Below are 23,024 nucleotides of genomic sequence, written 5' to 3'. Positions count from 1 at the left end.
AATAAAAAACGAATTATATTTCATTTGAGTTATTTTTAACCTTAAATAATACTACCAGCTGATAGGGCTCTCTGTATGTTTACAGCATTAGGTGAGTTTTTTTTTTTTTTTTTGAGAAAAATTAATGCCTATTATATCTTGTGTACCTAATATTTATCCAAATGAGTCAATATTAAATCAAATCACAAGAATTGAACTGAATTGAAATCCTGAAATTTGTTTCAAGCAATAATAAAAAATGTAGCTTACCAGAAATTGTATCATATAAACATTGTAACATGTTGTCACAAAACCTAATACAATTCTGTTTAGTTACTAAAATGTTTTGACAATCACAATACATTTATTGTGATGCAAGATTATTTTATAATTTTGACATAAGCCAGAAGCTTTAAAAAAAAATCTCAGTGGTATTGGTAGCTTTGGGAATCTGCGATTTATCCTTTGAATCAATTCTTTATCTTATCATTTGAATGTGTTTTCTGTTTGTGAATTTCGTGTGAACAGGACTTTTATTTTGGTGTGGTGACATGACGTCATAAGGCTGCGCCGCACTCCTGCATCTGTGATTCTGCTGAAGAAAGGTTTGTGTTTTTTAATCATTTAAAGTGTTTAAATCAATACAACCCGTTCAAACAATTATATTGAGAACTGTGAAATAAGTTTATTATTAAAACAACATTGTAGTCAATCTAATAGCAGTAATGAGCATAGTTTTTTTATGAGTAGAGTGTAATTAACATTTTTTTGTGAGTAAACATGTATAACACAAAAAGTGCGTCTCATTTCGCTCCCTATATTGTGAATCAGTTCATCATAAACACGCTGTTTGTTCTCTGGCAAGTAATGATAGAGAAACGGAGCTTTTCGAAACCGGTTCAGATTCAAATGAATCAAATGATTCAGAGTTTGTAAGTGCTCGAATCACCGAATCACGCTGACGACTCCTGCAGTTCACCAGTGTAAATGCAGCAGCAACAACAACACACACATGTAGAGTGACAACTTCTACAAATCAGCTGACAATGTTTTCATCACAGTCTAATCGATTTCATATAATTTACAAATGCCTAAATATTAACTGTCTGTGTTCCTTTGTTAATTTGTAGTGGTAGTTTTGAGTGTTTTCATTTAAGTCCATTAACTCTCTCGGACAGACTCTCTTACCAGTGAACTGAACTACTGAACTAGATCTGATTGACACACACTCAGAGATTTAGTTTAGAGTGTTTTTAGTCTAATCAGATCATTTAAGTCCATTAACTCTCTCTGACTGACTCTCTTACCAGTGAACTGCACTACTGAACTAGATCTGATTGACACACACTCAGAGATTTAGTTTAGAGTGTTTTAAGTCTAATCAGATCATTTAAGTCCATTAACTCTCTCTCTCTGACTGACTCTCTTACCAGTGAACTGAACTACTGAACTAGATCTTATTGACACACACTCAGAGATTTAGTTTTGAGTGTTTTTCTTTCTGTTAACTATTCTCCTCTTAAACAGAACAGAGTGTCCAAACACACAGAAAAACTCCTGGTGAAGCGACTGAGATCCACGTGACACACTGTTATAAAGATGGAGTTTATTAAAGAGGAGAGTGAAGACGTGAAGATTGAAGAAACATTCAGAGTCAAACATGAAGAAACTGAGGAGCAAACAGGTTGGTTTCATTCTCAAAGTCTTTCTTTAGTTATTCTGTGTCATGCGTCTCTTTATCTATATATATATATATATATATATATAGATAAAGAGACGCATGATATATATATATATACACATGCAACCCGTGACAAAATGAATGACGTCACACATTAAGTTAGGAAAAATAATAAATTGCCAAAACAAGGGAAATAAGACTGAAAAACACTTTCTTTCTTTGAGAAAGTAATGTAATAAATGCTGTTTTTGTGTTTGTTATATTTTTGTGTGATGCACATGGAAGTATTCTTCACAAATACATTTCTGCAAAACTGAACACAGTAGAGAGGACACTATTTCTCTAATATGTTGATGAATGACAGATTTAAGATCTGTTTGTAATTAAACAGTTCTCCTGGGTCAATAACGAGATGTTATGTCGTTTTGACAACATCTTTTCTCGTAATAACGAGATATGTCATTAAAACGACATATTTTTCTGTAATAACGAGATGTTATGTCTTTAAAACGACATATTTTCTAGGCCTTAGGACATGTGTAGTCATGTACAAAATATGCCTTTATCCACATAAAATGTATATAGCCTATCATGCCTTATACTATTATGTTCAAAAAGCTGAAGCAAATAGTAGCAGCCCCCAATCAGAGGCGAACCTACACTGGGACTCCAAGCTAAATGAATCAGTGAGGCCCTTTTAAAAAATATATTATAAAGGCCTTTTTTATATACCTAATATATTAACATATAAGATTAGACTAAAGATTTTTCTAGTCGACTAGTAGTCATTCATTCAAGCAATTAATCAACTATTCACACGTTTATATGAATTAAATCCTGGGTGCATGGAGGAATATAGCCTATTCCGCACTTAAGCGCATGCATAAATCTTGCCGTAAAGCACCGGCAAAAGTAGGCTTATGATAATAAATGTGTCTGAAAAAATAACGAAGCATTTTAATTGTTTATTAATAAACTATTGTTTTCTAAATCAGTGTAGTCTACTACCATACATCTCCACTGTAAAGTAGATGCGCATTTAGAGACAAATGCACCTTTCATACGGGCAGGATTACATAATCAGATGGTATTTGCTTTCGATTAGATTTTTTCTGTTGGTGGACATTTCAAGCTTTATATAGGTATATATCTCATGTCTGTGAGGCTTGTCTATATGCTGTTTCAGTTCATTTTTGAGACACTCTCCAGTTCACGGAGACCATGAAAGCGCGTCCTGTTTGTTTTCTTTTACAAAAAGAGTGTGATGTATTATTCTTGTCTGTATGAACAGAAATTGAGTATTTTAAGTTGTTTCCACTGTTGATAGGAAAATGCAAGTGACCACGCTTGCGCCTCCATGTCATGCACACTCCTCACAAACACTTGGATATGCGCCTTAATAATAGCGAACATTTATAGGTTAACGAGCGGCCATGCCAGACGGATAAGTCCTCTTCATGTTTAACAAATCAAATCAAGCATTTTCTACCTAGCGCAGTGCCAGCTTGAAAAGGGCGGCTGAAACAAATTCAACACTTAGCCCAGGCTACAGATAAAGCCCAGCGCTGGTGTTTTGCTTTAAATAAATTAGTTTAGGCTTTTAAATAAATATAGTGTAATTAAATGCATTGCATTCATATTCTGGGTTAATCTGCTTTTTTGTATAGTGTGGTTTATTAATAAGGTGTGTACATAATTTGGTCTTTTAATATGAATGTCTATTGAGGGCTGCTAGTATTTGCCTCAGCCTTTTGAACGCAGAAGTAGGAGTCTTTCAAGGAGTCTTTTTGTTAATAATGTGTAAGAAGTGTGACCATGTGACAGGAAATTATATCACAGAGAAGGACCCTTGGTCAAGTCAAGTCAAAGCAGCTTTACAGAGATAACAGGAAAATAATGCAAAACAGTTTGTTTCCAGAAGAAAATAGCGTCACAGTCCAGCTTAAGTAAGTTCAGTGATGTTTCATTTTTGTTTTAAAAAAGTTATTAATTTAGTTAATTTATTTATATATATATAGCCGCTCTGGAGTAAACCGTGATGTCATTGTCCAGCTTAGTTCAGTTCTTGTATAATAGTGTCAGTGCAGGCAGATCAATATTTTTGTTCAATATTAAATTAAATGTTAAATTTAATGTCCCCAACTAAGCAAGCCAAGCCAATGGCAACAAAGGTGGAAAATGGTGACAGTGGCAAGGAACCAAAACTCCATCAGTGACAGAATGGAAGAAAAATCTTTGGAGAACCCAGGCTCAGTCGCTCAGATCTCCTCTGGCCAGTGAACGAACAGTGTATGATTATGATTCAGACAGCATTACAGGTCAGGGGCCAGTTGCATAAACATAGTCATTATCTTAAGACTGTGTCTAAGAATAGTCTGACTAACTAAAGTCACTGAAGAAAGACCATTGCATAAAATAAGCTCACATCTATCTTTATCAAGACAGTCTAAATCGCATTGATTTGTGGGAAAAATAAGACGCTGAACAACTTAAACAAAATTGCCGACAGTACGCGCTCGTCACAGTTTTCCTTTGCGGAAAATATTTGTATATTAGAAGAATACAATGCTGCTAAATCGACTTTAATGAACAAATTGAACGATTACAACGGCAACAGCAAAAAACACAAAGCTTGGACCACAATAACGGAAAGAGTTAACAGTGTCAACCCATCTGTCTCACGATCCGTCAAAGATGTTCAAAAACGGTTTAAAAACATGGTTCAAGAGGCAAAAAGGACATTTTTAAGCGAAAAAACCCAGCAACGGGGGGAGGACCATCTCCTAAATTGAAAAGGACAACGGAAATGATCATTGAAATATAGATGTTTTGGGGAATCCCCGGGGGGAGGGAGAGCGGAGTATCCGGGCGGACGTTACCCAAAGCGGGGGAAGATACACAGTCTCATACCGCTGTCACATCATCTCCGCTTGGACAGTCTCGTGAGTAATAATGTTTTGATGGTGATTGTTTCTGCTTCATTTTAAACACTGTAGGCTACTGCTGTTTTAGATTGAGTAAGCCTAACACTTATTATCTTCTAGTTGACTGCGAGGTGACACTAACATTGGTCTCTCAAAATGACGAAGCGCCTGTTACAAGCCAGGATGACCAAACAACACAAAGTAAGGTAAAGCTATGCTTTCAATCTTTCAGCTTAGTCAGCCCTCTACTATTTCTTACAACAATTTTTTAAGTTTAAAACTGATTAACAGTGTTTAATGGCGCTTTTCCATTACCAGTACCAGCTCGACTCGACTCGACTCGCCTCGCCTCGACTCAGCTCGGCTCGGCTCGCTTTTCGCTCCGGTTTCCATTGCAGATAGTACCTCCACAATAGTACCTGGTCGTCATAGCGACGCCGCAGGAAACTGCCGTGACTTAATCTTTTACGCGAGACGCGCGAGACACACCCGCTACCCACACACACACACACAGGACAATGGAGGAAATCGAGTGTATGCTGTTTTTGGATGTTTTTGTTTTTGTTTTTGTTGTTTTTTTATTCAGGATACTGCGTCTGGCGCGTGCAATGATGACGCAGTGAATAGTGACGATTCTCTCTGACCAATCAGCAGTCTGCCGTGATTTCACGTCACATTTTAGTATCGCCTCAGCTCGCCTCAGCCCGCTTAGAACCTCGCCGGAGGTGGTACGAAAAAAAGTACCTGGAAGCAGGTACAGGTACAACTTTTACACAGTGGAAAACCAAACAGAGCCGAGTCGAGCCGAGCCGAGCCGAGGCGAGCTGGTACTGTGTAGTGGAAAAGCGCCATAAGTAAGCAATAATGTACAAGCGGCTGTGCTGTATTGTGAGTCACGGCTGAAGGCACGACGCGAAGCGAACTTATTCAAGATACAGCACTAGCATCGAGTACTTTATTGCTTTTATAAAACGGTTACGACAAAATACAAATATTATAAAATGCAATAAGTGGACACAGGTAAGGGGAAATCACTATGTAGTACTGTCCAATCACTAGTTGCTGCAGGACAGTGTTTTCAGATTATAAATAATCAAAGACTACTTGATAAAGACCATTTAGCCTGTTCAAATCATGTTTCACTAAATGTTTTTGTGTTCACATAGCCTGCGACACATATACACACACACACACACACACACACACACACACAAATATATACCCAGAAGTGAACAAAATCTACAAAAACAAACGTTTGGTGATGTCCTCATTTTTAAAACTGGTATAAAAATAAAGGTTTAGGGAGTGGGTTATTTAGTTAATATAAAATGTTCAACTATCTGTATATAAAAAAACTAGACGTCTATGCAGTGTCCCCGTTTACATAAGTAATTGTTTTGTGTGTGTTTTTGTCTAAAATGAATGAAACTACAAGAGGGTGAAGTAGCATGTAGAGCATTTTAGCAGAAAACAAAAAATACCATACCTGTCACTTTCAAATTTTGCTAATGTTGTTCTTGTACTTTTTTTTTTAAAGATGATGATTTGGGACTGTGGGAAGTGGCTCAGACACCGAGACACAGAAAGACACTCCAAGCAAGATAACTATGAGCAATATACTTGAAAAACAATATAAAATATTAACACTGGAAGAGACTAAACTAAAACTAGAAATACAAAAACTAGAATTAGAGAAAACTAAGCTAAAGTTGGAGCTACAAAAACTTGGACATGAACTATAGATCTCATTGACCATTGTCCAAAAACTAATCAAACAATTGTATTTAATAATTCCTGCTATTTAATTTTGAATTTACATATGTAATGTTAACATACAGAATCTTTAGATATATTTAAGAGATTTGAAGAATTTTTGTGTAAGTTAATGTATTTGTGATTTGAAGATTATATCATATTTCAGCTGATTTTACTGATACTGTGCATCATATATTTTGTAAGTATTGTCTCAATGAATAAATTATAATATGACCAATTCATTTGAAAGTATAAATTCTTTAATTTTTCTCAGTCATACTGAGAAAACGTTTTCTACAAGCATTTGTCGAATGTAACGCCCAGATCCATCTTCATCTCCTGCCTCTGTAATCTCCAAAGTGGGTTCTTCACAAATTTGGTCATCCTCCCAGTCTGGGAGTGCAAGATCTCTATTAAATGGAAAGTGATATTTTACTCATTTAATTTAAAATTACTGGGGAATATGTAGCTAGGAGTTTTAATTACAGTTAAAAACATATTTATTACATTGCCATGTTGTGAAAAACAACACATGCACAGATTATGTTGCAGACTCTTTCTGGTTTCATTTTGAGCTCTGCATGCAGACAATGAAATCTTCGTTTCAGGACTCCAAAACACCTTTCAATAACATTTCTTGTTTTGCACACCCTGCAATTCTCCTCTCTCAAATGCATCATGAATTTGGGAATTCACTAAAATTCTAGAGTCATGGGTTGATCCTGGCCAACGAGCAACACAGTTGAGCACTCTTAGTTTGTTTGGCATCACAAATGGCCTGCACTTTAATACTGTGGTAGCCTTTCCTATTAACAAACAATGGTTCATGAGTTGAAGGTGCTTGAATCCTAATGTGTGTTCCATCAATGGCTCCAACTACATTTGGAAATCCTGCAATGTTGAAAAAATCTGCCTTCACCTTGTTCAAGGTAGAGACGTCAGTCGGATAAAGTGGAAGTCTTCCTGACAGTGCACAGGCAGCCCGATGAATAATTCTTGATGCTGTAGAGTAGTGTACCCCAATTAAGTCTGCAGCTGTGTTTATAAAACATCCTGTGGCAAAGAAGCATAGAGCTAGACATACTTGTAGCGGTGGAGGGATGCTACAATTTCTTTAAGTTTCAGGCCTCAAATGCTCCTCCAAGTCAATTGCTAGTTCTTGTATGTCTAGGAAACCTTAGCTTCTCCAGCAGTTCCTTTTCAGAAAGGACTTCTAATGGGTTTGAACGGTCTTTGAAAACTCTCTCTTCTTATTGCCCTTTCATAAAAACAAATATTAAAGTGTGCCATACCGTAAGACAAAGTCAGGCCTGTTACGGCCAGCTCGTTTCGGCCGAACATAAACGAAACAAGTACAAATGGATCGACTTGCAAGATTTTTATTATTACAAAAACTTAACAGAACAAAGTCTAGGGTTCAACAAAAAGGGGAAAATCATATTCCAAATGGGGAATAGGAAAAAGGTGGATATGGGTTGTGAATAAACAAAGGCAGCAAAACAAAATGACTCCTTCAGAGGCGGTCAGTCCCCTGGATGAAGTAAGGTGGAGAGGGAAAAGCCAAGGTTTTATCCCCTCCATCATTAAGAGGCAACCAGGTAGCAGGGGTGTGTAATCTCCCACGCCCTTCCTGAAAGACATTGCCCCCAGCAGGCGAACAAATGAAGTGCGGGGTCGTAACACCTCCCTCCTCAAAAAAGATTTGGCACAAATCTAAAAAGAAGGAAAAACAGTTACACACTGCCCAACAACAGATACAAAGAATATTTTAGATTTTCTAGAAGAAACGTCTTCTGCCCCTCTTCATTCTTCATCACCTCTGGGCCCTAGAGGCGGATAAGAAAAAGAAAGCGAGAACAGGCAACGCAGAAACGATGTTATATTCTAGAAAGGGCATCAGCTATAACATTATCTTTTCCTCTGATGTGCTTAATTTCGAGGTGGAAAGGTTGTAAGATAAGACTCCACCGCATAAGTCGCTGATTGTGATTCCTCATCCGATTTAAGAAGACTAAGGGATTATGGTCCGTATAGATGATAATAGGAGCAGCAATTGACCCTAGATATACCTCAAAATGTTGTACGGCCAACACTAGGGCAAGAGCTTCCTTCTCGATGGTAGAATATACCTGTTGGTGTCGATTAAATTTCTTCGAAAAGTAACTTACGGGATGTTGAACCTGATTCAAATCCTCTTGCAAGAGGACAGCGCCCGCACCGCAAGCACTGGCATCGATAGCAAGACTAAAGGACTTTTCGAAATTTGGAGCCGTCAAAACAGGAGCATATGCTAACAAAGCCTTACAATTTTCGAAAGCCTGCTGACATGGCTCAGACCATTTAAAATGCAACTTCGGACTCAACAAATCGGTGAGAGGAGACACTACGCTGGCGAAATTTTCGCAAAAACTCCGATAATATCCCACCATGCCGAGAAATCGTCGCAATTCACGACGAGTGGTGGGGACTGGAAAGGTACAAATGGCTTCTACCTTACTTTCAATGGGTTTTACGCAACCATTTCCCACTACCTTGCCCAAATAGGTAACGGTTGCCTTCGCAAACTCCGACTTAGCGAGGTTGATGGTAAGATTAGCCTTTTCCAAACGAGAGAACAATTCTTTAATTTGAGTGAGATGCTCATACCAAGAGGAACTAAACAGAACGACGTCATCAAGATATGCCTCACATCCTGACATTCCATAAAGTATACGGTTCACGAGTCGCTGAAAAGTCGCGGGTGCGTTTCGAACTCCGAAAGGCATCACCGTATACTGCAGGAAGGCATCAGGTGTAACGAAGGCAGATAATTCCTTTGCACGACTAGTCAAAGGCACCTGCCAATATCCCTTTAAGAGGTCGAATTTACTGACGAAACGGGCAGAACCAACATGATCGATACAGTCATCAACTCGAGGTAAAGGGTAACAGTCCGACTTTGTCACAGAATTAAGTTTTCGATAATCTGTGCAGAATCGATATGAGCCGTCAGGTTTATTTACTAAGACGCAAGGAGAACTCCATGAACTGAAACTAGATTCAGCCAGATTGTAAGCAAATAGTTCACCTCTTGTCTTAGCAAATCTCTTTTGAAAGGATTGACTCGATAGGCGTTCTGTTTAACTGGACATGAAGTTCCTACGTCAATGTCATGTTCTATGACAGAAGTACGACCAGGAACATCAAGAAAAAGAGAGGGAAATGACATCACCAACTCAGTGACATCACTCCTCTCTTTCTCTGTCAGATAGGAAAGATGAGAGGACAGCTTAAGAAGAATCTCAGAATTTTTAAGTCGCCCGTCGACTTTCTCTTGAGAAAGAAAACTTCCATCCTCATCAGCATTCTCTAAAGAGTCCTCACCCGTGTTGTAAAAGAGGGGAGACGATTCTGAAAAAGAGTCACGAGAGTTAACCACATTCACAGTAACAGAACAAACAGGAGCTATATACAATTTCAATAAGTTGCTGTGACAAACTTGTACTTTTTTTCTCCGGTCGGGAGTGTTCAACAGATAATTATTATCTGAAAGACGTTGAGCTACACTGTAGGGTCCTGTGAACTTAGCCTGAAATGGGTTGGCAGGTAGAGGCAACAAAGCCAGTACTTTATCACCGACCTGAAACTCTCTCAGCTTAGCTTTCCTGTCGAAATATTGTTGCATTTTTGTTTGAGACTTACGCAACTTCTTTTTAGCGAGAGCTCGTGCCTCATACAACCTACGCCGGAATCCACTCACATAATCTGAAATGTTTTCAGAAGGTTTAGACATTCGCCACTCATCAGCTAATACAGCCGTAGGTCCTCGCACTACATGTCCGAACACTAATTCATTTGGGCTAAACCCAAGACTTTCTTGGATTACCTCACGTATCGCTAATAACATCCATGGCAGACCTTCTTCCCAATCCGCATCGAGTTCCACACAATATGACCTCAAAAGGGACTTCAGGGTTTGATGAAACCTCTCAAGAACTCCTTGACTCTGCGGATGATAGGCACTAGAAATATTGTGGTTTACTCGAAGCTGACGCAGGGCTTTTGAGAACTGTTTTGACATGAAGTTCGAACCCTGATCGGATTGAATAACTTTGGGAATTCCGAAGGTCGACATAAAATTAGTGAGGGCCTTCAAGACAGATTTGGTAGTGATGGACCTTGACGGATAAGCAGAAGGATAACGAGTAGTCTGGCACATAACAGTTAAAAGATATTGGTGACCAGTCTTAGACCGGGGCAAAGGACCAACACAGTCAACTATCAAATGCTCGAAAGGAGTGGAGACGACAGAAATAGGCTGCAACGGAGCAACAGGCACTTTTTGATTTGGCTTACCGGTGATCTGGCATGTATGACAAGATCGAACATGTTTTGCCACATCTCGTTTTACCTTAGGCCAATAGAACTGTCGCAAGACACGATCGTACGTTTTACGAACTCCGGTATGACCAGCAAGTCCTTGATGAGCCAAATGCAACACAGAGTCTCTCACTGTGAAAGGAAGCACAATCTGAGTTTTAGGTTCCAGAGAAACATCTTTATGCAGGACCACTGTCCGACAAAGCAGACCATCTTCAAGAAAGTACGAAGAGGACAGAGGATCAGAACACTTCTTAGACTCTACTGCAGAAAATAAAGGTTTAAGAGCGTCATCGCTCTGTTGAGCTCTAATTAAATCCTCCCGAGAAATCTGTAACAAAGAAGTTAGAGAACAGTCATCAACATCAGAGAGATCAACATTGGTTTTCTCAGGAGTGGACAGAACCTCAGACGTATCAGCAGATTCACTTTGCAGTACTGTTGAATCTTTCTGATCAGAAGACAACGAAGGACAGGACTTCAGGTCTCTTTGCTCAAGACATTTAGACACATCAGATTCTGGCTTACCTGTATTAACAGTGTAAAAGAAAGTGTCATGCAGTGGAACTTCAACTTGGTTTTCAGACAGGGGTTTAGCCATTGATCGAGTAACTGCACAAGCTGGAAACAAATCAGGAAATTCTCTACAATTATCAACATCAGATTTCCTAGGTGTAGATGCTATTATGGGCGGAGCTGCCACATCACTCCGTCCCCAAACATTCCCACCAGCTAAATCATTTCCCAGAATAAATGTAATCCCAGGGACTGGAAGTGCAGAACGAACACCAACTACTACATCCCCAGATACAATGGCAGAGGAAAGATGGATTTGATGCAAAGGCACTTCAACAAACCCCATCTCAAAACCTCGCACCAATACATGAGTTCCAGTAGCGGTTTCAGAAGTCAAAGGCAAAATTCCTTCTAAAAGAAACGACTGCGCGGCTCCCGTATCTCGAAGAAGACGCACTGGCACCTTTTCGGTTGAACCAGGCATTGACACATTTCCCTCAGTGATAAAAGGTGTATAATCAACGGAGGAAGTTATACACTGATCAACAAGTTTATCACTAACACCAGATAAATAACGATCTTTCTCATCACGAGTATCAACAGTGAAAGGTGAAGTAGAAACTAAAGCAACAGGTTTCGACAATCTCTCTTTCTTCTTGAGAATTAGACAGTCAGATATTTTATGACCAGGCTTTTTACAATAAAAGCAAACCATGTCTCGTGAGAGTGCAGGTTTACTAACATGTTCAGCAACTGTCGCCTTAATATTCCTACTCATCACAGGAGACTTTGTCTTCGGTTGAAAGAAAAACTTAGATTTACTCATGTCGCTGGTTTTAAGACTGACTGAACTGAATGACCCACGATGGGTTAACACAAACTCATCAGCCATAATAGCAGCTTCCGAAAGTGTATCAACCTTGTGTTCAGTGAGATACGTAGCTACAACATGAGGAACACAATGTTTAAACTCCTCTAAGAGCACTAATCCTCTTAACTGCTCTTTAGTTGTAACTTTCATTGAAGTGCACCAACGATCAAATAAATTCTCTTTTTCTCTTGCGAATTCTACATGAGTACATTCGTCAGTTTTACTCAAACTCCTAAATTTTTGACGATATGCCTCAGGCACAAGTTCATATGCATGTAACACAGCAGATTTCACCGTATCATACTCACCACTCTGTTCCAGTGAGAGTGCAGAATAAACTTCCTGTGCTTTACCTGTGAACACACACTGTAACAATAAAGTCCAAAAGCTTTTCGGCCATTTCATGGATAAAGCAACACGTTCAAAGTGATAGAAATATTTGTCCACTTCTTTTTCAGAAAATGGCGGCACTAATCTCATATTTCTGTGAACATCAAACACAGGTTCACCTGCATTCGCATGCTGTTGTAGAACAGGAGGCACATTTGCTTGTGAAACTTCAGCTGTCTTTGCTGCTAATTCTAACTCCAACTTTTTTATCTGAAACGCTCTCTCTTCTCGTTCCCTCTCTATCTCAAGCTCCATTCTTCGCATAGCTAACTGATGATCTAATTTTCTCCCTTCAAATTCTCTTTCTACCGCTCGCTCTTTCATAGCGCGATCGTCACGTTCAGCACGAACTTTCGCGGCATCTAAACACAATTGCTTCTCTTGAAAAGACAATTCTGGAAATTTTGTCTCACTTTCACTATAAACATCAGCAGGAGTAGACACAAACGATTCACTCGGAGTGATTAACTCAGTGCTTACCTCAATAACCCCTCTATCAACAAGTGATCGCTTCAAAGTAGTCACGATAGTTTCCTTCAGCCTCTTTTCTTGAGAAGTAAGATCGACACTGAAGCGTTCGGCGATTTGCACTAACTGCTCCTTTGTACAACTCTCAAGCAAAACTTCTGACGGACAAGCAAAGAAATCTTCGACCACCGAAGACATTTTGTTCGTATAACTATACGCAAAATAACAAACGAAACTACTACACGTGAGACGCTGTTTACCCGAAATACAACTCCCATAAGCCACTACTTCAAAAAGGAACTACGTCACCATATTACGCAACCTATGCTCATTCACAAAAATTCCGAAGACTTCCCACAAGTCAAAACACAGTGTAAGCGCGAGAATAAACCGCACTATACACACGAACTGCTTACCTTCACTTATTTTTGTTGAATGGATTTACCGTTTACAATATGAGAAAACTCCAGCTCCTAACTCAGAAAAACACTAACTAAATCCTACCTAGTCTTCAGAGATGTACCGGGCTCGGGGCGACATTAAACGCTGAGCTCCGCGACAATCAGTCAGACTGAAAGTCCGGAAGCGTACCCTCAACAGAGAGTGAATCTCCACCCAGGATAACCTCCAAAAACAAGAAAGGCAAAATAACAAAACAAAACAACAAACGTGCTCCGTCGGAGGGATTGTATTCACAATCCAGCTGGAAACACTCTAACTAACCAGAGTTCTCATTTATAAAAGGTAATCATTCACAAAAACATACACACATACAACCCATACTTACCAACGTTTCCCACCCCGATAGGATCGCGGACGAGACACCCAATTTATGTTACGGCCAGCTCGTTTCGGCCGAACATAAACGAAACAAGTACAAATGGATCGACTTGCAAGATTTTTATTATTACAAAAACTTAACAGAACAAAGTCTAGGGTTCAACAAAAAGGGGAAAATCATATTCCAAATGGGGAATAGGAAAAAGGTGGATATGGGTTGTGAATAAACAAAGGCAGCAAAACAAAATGACTCCTTCAGAGGCGGTCAGTCCCCTGGATGAAGAAGTAAGGTGGAGAGGGAAAAGCCAAGGTTTTATCCCCTCCATCATTAAGAGGCAACCAGGTAGCAGGGGTGTGTAATCTCCCACGCCCTTCCTGAAAGACATTGCCCCCAGCAGGCGAACAAATGAAGTGCGGGGTCGTAACAGGCCACTTTTGTGAATCTAGCACTTGGCAGTTTATTCGTTTCCATGGCAACATAGATTGTAAAGGAAAGTTAGCCAAGGGGGAACCAGTCTTACTTTTTTGTCTTAAAGTGTGTATGTCAGGTTAATTTTTTTTTTTAGATATATTAAATAATGTTTAGATGTCTGAGTGAAAATGTAATTATCATTAAAATGATTACTGTAATTGCCCTACAATAAGCTTTATAGCCATTTCTGTCAAGATCATATTTTTAAAACACAGCTGAGCTGTGACGTCAGAAGAGGGAGACGTTCCAAAAAAGTTCTATTGAAGTATGGAGAGTTTTGAGTCTGAGGAGATCCAAAATCCCCCTCAAACCTACGATGGCCCACAGCCATGCAATTTTGAGCCTCCCAGGCGTGAGACAGATGAGGAGCCAAACAGAAATTTAAATAATTCCTATCGAAGAAACATAAATATCTGGTGTGAAGAGAATATTGATTGATTTTGATTTAGAATTTGATATAAAAATCGGGTAGGTCAAATCGATTAATATTTTCAAAAAATCGATTTTTTTTTTTTAATTCTCCCCCTCTTCAGTATAGCGTAGTACAATATACATTTTGCATTCGCCAAATATTCCTTCAGGTTTTCCGTAGCACGCTCCTTTCCCTGCGGCGCAGCCCTCGATGCTTCACAACATCACGACAAAAAGACTAGCATGTTTAATTTTTTAACGATCCTCCACGACGACGGCGCGCAAGTGGGTGAGTGAGAGAGAGAGTGTGTGTGTGTGTTAGTGCGTGAAGGCTATGTGAGTGAGCTTGTGTATATGTGCGAATGAATGAGTGTGAGACGGGTCGAACCAGGCATAAGAGTTACCTTACGCTGAAGCTCCGTGGCTATAACGAACAGGCTGCTATGTCAAGATTGCTATGCTGGAAAATGTTGGTTTGTTTGTGTGTGTGTGTGTGTGTGTGTGTGTGTGTGTGTGAGAGAGAGAGAGAGAGAGAGAGAGAGAGAGAGAGAGAGAGAGAGAGAGAGAGAGAGAGAGAGAGAGATCGCGGGCGCGATCGAACAGTGGAAACAAAAACATTCTCCGTTTTGTTCAGGACATCATTCAAACTGCAAAGTGTTTACTTATATTTGTGTACACACTCGCAATAAAACAAAACATTCTGCTTGCACAATTACTTAATTTCATTATTATTAATTATCTGCTTTTTGTGAAAAAGTGGATCTGTGACTGGTTTTAACGGTGTTTTTGCACCCAGCACAAACGCAGTAATTCATCGTGAAAATACGCCTGCGTATAACTGTTACCTAAATAACTAACTAACTAAATAAATGTCCTAATCACTAATTCTCTCGCTCTATCACTCGTACAATTATCAACACAGCTCACAAACTTCAACTCTGAACTGGGGAGACGTCTCCCTCTTATGACGTCAAGCGATTCGTTTGGGGGGAGGAGCAGTTTTAAGCGAGTACTGAAAATAACGAACTTTTTCATCTTATATTCTGCCTTTAGGTATCGAAAAACATAAAAAACAATACATCAACTTGTCAAACGTGTATTTCCCCTAACTATTTTGTGTTCATCTAAAAAAAAATTTTAACCTGACATACACACTTTAAATTAGACCAGTCTAAAATGTTATGCAACTGACTTAAAAAGAAAATACCAGTCTTAAAGAAAAAATTAGACGACTAACTTGCAAGACTAGTCTTAAATAGATTTATGCAACTGGCCCCAGAAGTCAGATTGGTTTGGAACAATCAGATTACTATCCAGTTCCCTCTGGTTGAAGATCAGAGTCACGCCAGTATGGAGACGGGTTTGTTGAGGATCAATGCCGATGGCTGCCATGTCGATGAGGCCTTCATAGGGGAGAGTCTAGTTGACACAATCTCTCCTGACACTTCAGGGATACGTTGTGGTCGTGTCTAGGTGCCGGTCCTCCATCTGATCTGGATACGGCCCGGATCCAGCTGATTACAGTCAACCTTGGAATAAGCAGAAAGATTAACATTAGCGTAGATGCCATTCTTATGATGTAACGAGTACATTGGGTGTTATAGAAAGTGTTCCCGGTTCTGGGTTAACCTAATTTATGCAGCCTAATAATCATTTAACTGATTTGAATAATAGGAATGTATAATTTTCTTTGTGTATGCCAGGTTAAAGAGATGTGTTTTTAGTCTAGATTTAAACTGACAGAGTGTGTCTGCTTCCCGGACAATGTTAGGAAGACTGTTCCAGAGTTTTGGTGATAAATAGGAAAAGGATCTACCGCCAGCAGTTGATTTTGATATTCTAGGTATTATTAACTGGCCGGAATTTTGAGATCGCAATAGACTTGAAGGACTATAATGCGTTAAGAGGTCGCTCAAGTACTGCGGAGCTAAACCATTTAGTGCTTTGTAAGTAATCAGCAATACTTTTAAATTTATGTCATGAATGCATGATGTCATGAATGCATGAAGGGTTTTACAGATGCTAGAAACGTGGCTTTCAAATAAAATATTGGTATCAAAGAGCACACCCAGGTTCCTAACTGACGATGAGGACTTGACAGAGCAGCCATCAAGTGTTAGACAGTATTCTAGGTTATAGTATGTTTGGAGGTTTTTGGTCCAATCATTAGAAACACTGTTTTTTCAGAATTAAGTAAAAGGAAATTACTAGTCATCCAAATTTATTTACATGTTGTGATTTGTATAGTCATAGTGTGTACAAATAACAGTGTCACATGAGACACAGCCATCTTCTAAACGTATACATACTGGGAACTATATTCTCAGAAGGCGACTTCTGCGGAGTGGTTTACTCGCAGCGCCTGAGAAGCCCCCTGGTGAGAAGCGGAGAGTTGCGCTAATCACTCCGCCCAAGTAGCAGTGCTTCGCCTTCTGAGAATATAGTTCCCAGTATGTACACGGTTAGAAGATGGCTGTGTTTCATGTGACCTTGTTATCTGTAAACGCTGTGACTATAAAAATCACAACATGTAAATAGGAAAATGTTGGCGTTATTTTGTCACTTATTAGGAGCAGTATGCTAGCTGGAGCCATTTACCTCCAGTCTTTGTGCTAAGCTAGGCTAGCGGTGGGTGCGTCAGACAGAGTTACGGCACGCACGGAGATGAAAAAGGTATGTATGGACTTATCTAACACGGGGTGTTGAGAAGTTGTGTGTCCCTAAGCTTCAAGGTGCCAAGCATGTGCCACACCCCTCTTAGCTTGTTAATTTTCCTAATAACTTCTAGCTCCACCCACCTGATCTCAAGCCAATTAGGACACTATCAGGCTTTATAAATTGTACCTGTGCCCACAGCACCTTTATTCTGGTGCACACGGATGCACTGTGCAGAGGACTGAGTTATTTCTCCTTTGTTTTTTCCTGCGTGTGCGTATTTGACCATTTACACTTAACTATTATTCTGTATTTCTTAAGTTTGTCCTAAATGTGTTTATTTTGCTGTATTTCCTGCCTAGGCATGTTCTTTAGTTATTTAGATATGAATTTGAGATTATAGTATGAGTAGATGGCCTCATGGATTGTATAAATTACTTTATTTCCTGTGAATTCAATGTTATGTTTATTGTAAACTAAAACATTGTATTTCTGTTCTTTGTAGAAACCACACGCTTACACACATACACCCCTACATACACACACATATCCAATACCTGATCTGGAAGGAAAATAAAGACCTTAACATCAGAGTGACTAGACTGGACCTGTTCTTACTGACAGCCCCATTGGCTTCAAGCTAGCTACCTAAGCATCCTCTTACGCCTTTTCACTGGGGGATACGGTGAATAAGCTAAAGTCCCAAAAAGTCGGCGTGTTCCTTTAACATTGATTCCATGTGACAATATTAGATCTAAAGTATGATTATGACAATGAGTGGGTCCTGACACCTGTTGTCTAACTCCAATAGAGTTCAGAATGTCTCTAAATGCCAATCCCAATGCATCTTTTTCGTTATTTACATGTTTATTAAAATCACCAACAATTAGGACTTTATCTGCAGCCTTCTACTAACTCTGATAGAAAATCAGCAAATTCTTTGATAAAGTCTGAATGGTGCCCTGGTGGCCTGTATACAGTAGCTAGCACAAATGTCAACCGCCATTACACTAGATAGTGATTACTTCAAAAGAATTATATTTGAAACTAGACCTTAATTAATTCTGAAAATATTACTATAGGTTACAGCAACATTTAGTGCTTTACAGCCTTTTCCTTTCAGACGTGGCTCGTTTTTATAACAGTAATCTGAAGTGCTGCAAACATGTGACAATGGTGGCTGGTGTCTCTTTTTTCACATTCCGTGTAATAGAATGGCCAATAACTAGGGCACATTCAGCAGGATTCTCAGTGGGTGTTTCACTGAGTGGGGAGAATTTGTGTAATGTTGTAACTGGAACAGAAGAGCGGTGTTTTGTCCTCACGGTTGCCCAGTTGCCCTGCTGCACGGGCTCTACTTCAGCCGGAACAGAACAGTGTACAGAGTTCACTAAGCTAGTCGCATCCAAAGCAGTATCTAAAGCCCTTGCACTCTTACAATTAACCTTGATTAAAGCTTGGATGCGTGTCTCTAGTTCTGAAATCTTCCTGCATTTATCACATGTGTAGTCCTCACCGCTGACAGAGAAGGATATACTATACATGTGACACGAAGTGCAAGTGACAATAACAGGAGAAGACATTACTCACTGTGTTTATTGACTGATCCTACTTACCACAGTTGTTTGATGGACTCGTAAAAGGCGCGAGCGCACACGAGACGGCAAGCACGGATGCCAGGTTAACAGGCTAGCGAGATACTAGCGTGCTGTGCTAGCGATAACGATTTAGATAAAAGCTAGCGATGCCAGATTAATGTGATAGGCAATATTAGACAATATCTAATATATGTTGATGAGTAAGTTATATTAGCAATATAAACAACAAGGAATGATAGTAAATAGAGATTAAAAGCAGGAAGCTATATGGAGCATACAGACGCAGACAGGAGTAAATGATAAAATTTCCAATCGTTTGAGATGAGCAGAGTAGTACCTCCACCCCTTCTGGTCAGGAGAGGGGTGTGTGTGAAAGTGAAGTTAGTGGAGAGGGCAGCAGGTGTGGCAGTGTCCTCTGGTCTGATCCAGGTCTCAGTCAGGGCTGAGACTTGAATGACTAGAAATAGATGTAATGAAATCAGCTTTGTTTACAGCGGACTGGCAATTCCAGAGACCGATAGGAAAAGAGAATAAAGTACTAGAAGACACCGGAAAGGTACGCAGGTTGTAAGGATTGGACTCCCTCCGACGTGTGACATTTGATTTACGTGTGTTAGTAATAGTAGGGATTTGAAAGCACATAGTGAAAGAGAGGTCACAAACAGAAAGATGAGAAAAAGGTTATGTAGAAGAGAAAAGAAATAAGAAAATAATACTCTAGTACCCTGTCGGTGTCCTTGCTCGGTCGCACAGGTAGAGTCGCTGGTCTTCACACTCTTTGGTCTTCACACGAGGGCTGTCACGTCTGCTGTACTACTACTTGCTTTTATACTCAACTCAGCTGGAAACGCCTCACTACCGAAACTGTGTACCACGTGAAAAAATCACGAACAAACGAGACTTCACCAACAAGATATCAGCTTGTGAACACAGTAAACAAACACTGTTTTCAATTAACTACAACTGCACTTAAATCAAATGAGAAAAAGATACAAAAACACTAACAGGTACTGTCGCCTCCTGTTGCTTGACTGCTTCTTTCTAATAAGTGCTACAATACACACTGTATAAATAGCGCGAGCTGGCTTAGGCCACGCCTCTGTAAGAATTGATTTTCCTGCTTAGACAAAAAGCTGAGATAATACTCACCCTAGAATAAAGCAATAAAACACACCCTGGAAAAAGATGTCAAAGACAGAGCACATGACATTGTCCTGTCCAAACTGTACTCCTTCCTTATCTCTGCATCCCCCTCTCCCTCCACCCTTCCTTCCCCCCCCCTGAGTCAAGTCACCAAAAGTTCACTAAAATGTCTATATATCACATATGATGTATCTTGTGAATCTATTGTTTTTCCTTTTCATGTTTGGTATCATTTTAAGTGTCTCAGTGCGATTGGTAAAATGGTCTTAATTTCATTGCAGTCATTGGTTTAATGAGAAAGATTGAGAACTTAGGAGAATCCTGTTCTCCTCTTTGGGTGATGACTCTTCAAGATATCTCCCCTCCCCCGAAACCAGGTGCTACCCCCTGGGGTACATGAATTGACCCAAAACAGCTCTTTTGATTTTCTGGTCTGGATATTTAAGGGCAAGTAACAGAGCAGTCTTTGGGAATCTGTAACCAGGAAAAACCCCATACAATGCTGTGTCAGTGTTTTCTCAAGTCTTACACTCTGAACACACTCACACACCTCTGTGTGTCTCTCTCAGGAATGCATTGCTTACTCTTATAGTCATCTTTGAGTAATTCATGTCATGTATTTATTATTTCTGAATTGGCTTTTAATCATTTATTTGTGTAATTGGCATGATACATTTTTATCTGACAAATAAATGTTACACCTTGATTTATTCTGAAGTTTTCTGAAATCATTATTTTAGTAGATTATGAGGAGGCTGGTGCTCCCGCAGCTCTGTGTCCAGGATAGGTCAAACTAAAGGCGCATATGAACGGAGCAGTAGGCACGTCATCTGAAGACCTTTTGATTTCTGTCTATCACTGATTTAGTCAGATAAAGCGTAGAGCTGAAGTAATATTGAAACTAAATTCTAATAAATAAAGTTAACTTCACTGGAGCACTGAAAAACTGAAAAAACGCGAACAAACGAGACTTCACCAATGCGATTTTAGCTTGTGAGCACAGTAAACAAACACCGTTTCCTAGTACAACTGGGATTAGATCAAATTAAATCAAATTAGAAAAAGATACAAAAACACTTAAAGTTACTGTCGCCTCCTCTTGCTTGACTGCTTCTTTCAGAGAAATAACATTTTGACAAGACATACACATTTTACATTGGTTTAGTGGGTGTAGTATTTAGCATTCTTGTTGGATTTGATGTTTTACATGTCTAAATGTTTTAATGTCTGTTGCTTTGTGCCAATAAACTTGTGTTAACTTGTTTTTGTTTCTTTTCACCCTAGACCTGATGGAGCTGAAAGAGGAGAGTCAAGAACTAATTAAAATAGAAGAGAAAAATCAGTATGAGAAATGTCATGATTTCATGAATGGAGAAAAATCTTTTAGTTACTCACAGACTCATAAAACAGAAACTAGAAACCTTAAAGTCCAGATGAGAGTTCACACTAGAGAGACCCCTTTGACCTGCCCTCAGTGTGGAAAGAGTTTCAGTCGAAAAAACAGCCTTAAAATCCACTTGAAAATCCACGCTGGTGAGAAGCCGTTCATATGCCCTCAGTGTGGAAAGAGATTTGCACAGAAAAAAACCCTTGATGCTCACTTGAGAGTTCACACTGGAGAGAACCCTCACACCTGCCAACAGTGTGGAAAGAGCTTCTCGCTACAAGGAAATCTTACAACTCACATGAGAGTTCACACTGGAGAGAAGCCTTTCATATGCCATCAGTGTGGAAAGAGTTTTAGTCGAAAAAACAACCTTAAAATCCATTTGAAAATCCATGCTGGAGAGAAGCTGTTCATATGCCCTCAGTGTGGAAAGAGGTTTACACAGAAAAAAATCCTTGATGGTCACTTGAGAGTTCACACGGGAGAGAGGCCTCACACCTGCCCTCAGTGTGGAAAGAGATTCTCACTACAAGGAAATCTTAAGACTCACATGAGAATTCACACCGGAGAGAAGCCTTTCATATGCTCTCAGTGTGAAAAGAGTTTCAGTCGAAAAAACAGCCTTAAAATCCACTTGAAAATCCATGCTGGAGAGAAGCCGTTCGTATGCCCTCAGTGTGGAAAGAGTTTTAGTCGAAAAAACAGCCTTAAAATCCATTTGAAAATCCATGCTAGAGAGAAGCCGTTCATATGCCCTCAGTGTGGAAAGAGGTTTACACAGAAAAAAACCCTTGATGCTCACTTGAGAGTTCACACGGGAGAGAAGCCTCACACCTGCCAACAGTGTGGAAAGAGCTTCTCGCTACAAGGAACTCTTAAAACTCACATGAGAGTTCACACTGGAGAGAAGCCTTTCATATGCCATCAGTGTGGAAACAGTTTTAAACAGAAAAGAGACCTTAATGCCCACATAACACATCACACAGGAGAGAAGCCTTACACCTGCAAACTGTGTGGGAAAAGCTTTACAGTAAAAGGAAATCTTAAGACTCACATGACAATTCACACAGGAGAGAAGCCGTTTGTTTGTGATCAGTGTGGAAAGAGTTTCAGACGTAAAGAAACCCTTAATCATCATATGAGGATTCACTCAGGAGAGAAAAGTTTTACATGTCATCAGTGCGAAAGGAGTTTCACAGACAGGAATCACCTTAAGAATCATGTAAACATTCACACCGTAGTGAAGCCTTACTTATGCCATCAGTGTGGAAAGAGTTTAACAAACAAAGCACACCTTGAGAATCACATGAGAGTTCACACTGGAGAAAAGCCTTTCACTTGTCCACAGTGTGGAAAGAGCTTCACGGTTAAAGGAAACCTTAAGGTTCACATGAGAGCTCACACTGGAGAGAAGCCTTACAAGTGTCTTCAGTGTGAGAAGAGTTTCACATATCACACAGAGCTGAAACGGCATTTGCAAACTCATTCTGAAAAGAAAAAGCCGTTTTCCTCAGTGTGACGAAATTTCTAAAAAGGAGCAATTTCAGCAATCATCTGCACATTCACTCTGGAGAAAGTCAATTAAATTGTGTAATAAAAACATCACACTTACAAATACATTCTGAAAAGTCATGT

General features: G+C 39.5%; 1 protein-coding gene across 4 annotated transcripts; it reads left to right on the top strand.

The window, feature by feature from the left end:
- The first annotated feature begins 522 nt into the window (after positions 1-522).
- Positions 523-22,973, top strand: LOC311289556 (uncharacterized protein). 4 transcript variants are annotated; one of them, XR_014627140.1, is made up of 3 exons: positions 523-584; positions 1,507-1,663; positions 6,122-6,547. XR_014627140.1 is itself a non-coding variant. In XM_084407660.1 (3 exons), the coding sequence occupies exons 2-3, from the start codon at positions 1,579-1,581 to the stop codon at positions 22,906-22,908; spliced, it is 1,707 nt and encodes a 568-aa protein (XP_084263786.1). In that variant the 5' UTR covers positions 523-584; positions 1,507-1,578; the 3' UTR covers positions 22,909-22,973. The 4 variants fall into 4 exon arrangements, 1 of the variants encoding a protein (XP_084263786.1); XM_084407660.1 differs by lacking the exon at positions 6,122-6,547 and adding an exon at positions 21,287-22,973; XR_014627139.1 differs by lacking the exons at positions 523-584; positions 1,507-1,663 and adding an exon at positions 2,537-4,790 and having other exon boundaries at positions 6,122-6,553.
- Positions 22,974-23,024: the final 51 nt, after the last annotated feature.

This window comes from Rutilus rutilus (genome assembly GCF_951802725.1).
Source record: "Rutilus rutilus genome assembly, chromosome: 4".
NCBI lineage: Eukaryota > Metazoa > Chordata > Actinopteri > Cypriniformes > Leuciscidae > Rutilus > Rutilus rutilus.
This window is presented reverse-complemented; position numbering and strand designations above follow the sequence as displayed.

Bases quoted from the DNA above. Each gene is read 5' to 3' on its own strand.
- LOC311289556 (XM_084407660.1), top strand. From the start codon at position 1,579: ATGGAGTTTATTAAAGAGGAGAGTGAAGACGTGAAGATTGAAGAAACA. The intron at 1,664-21,286 runs GTTGGTTTCATT...TTTTCACCCTAG, and splicing joins AGAAACTGAGGAGCAAACAG to ACCTGATGGAGCTGAAAGAG.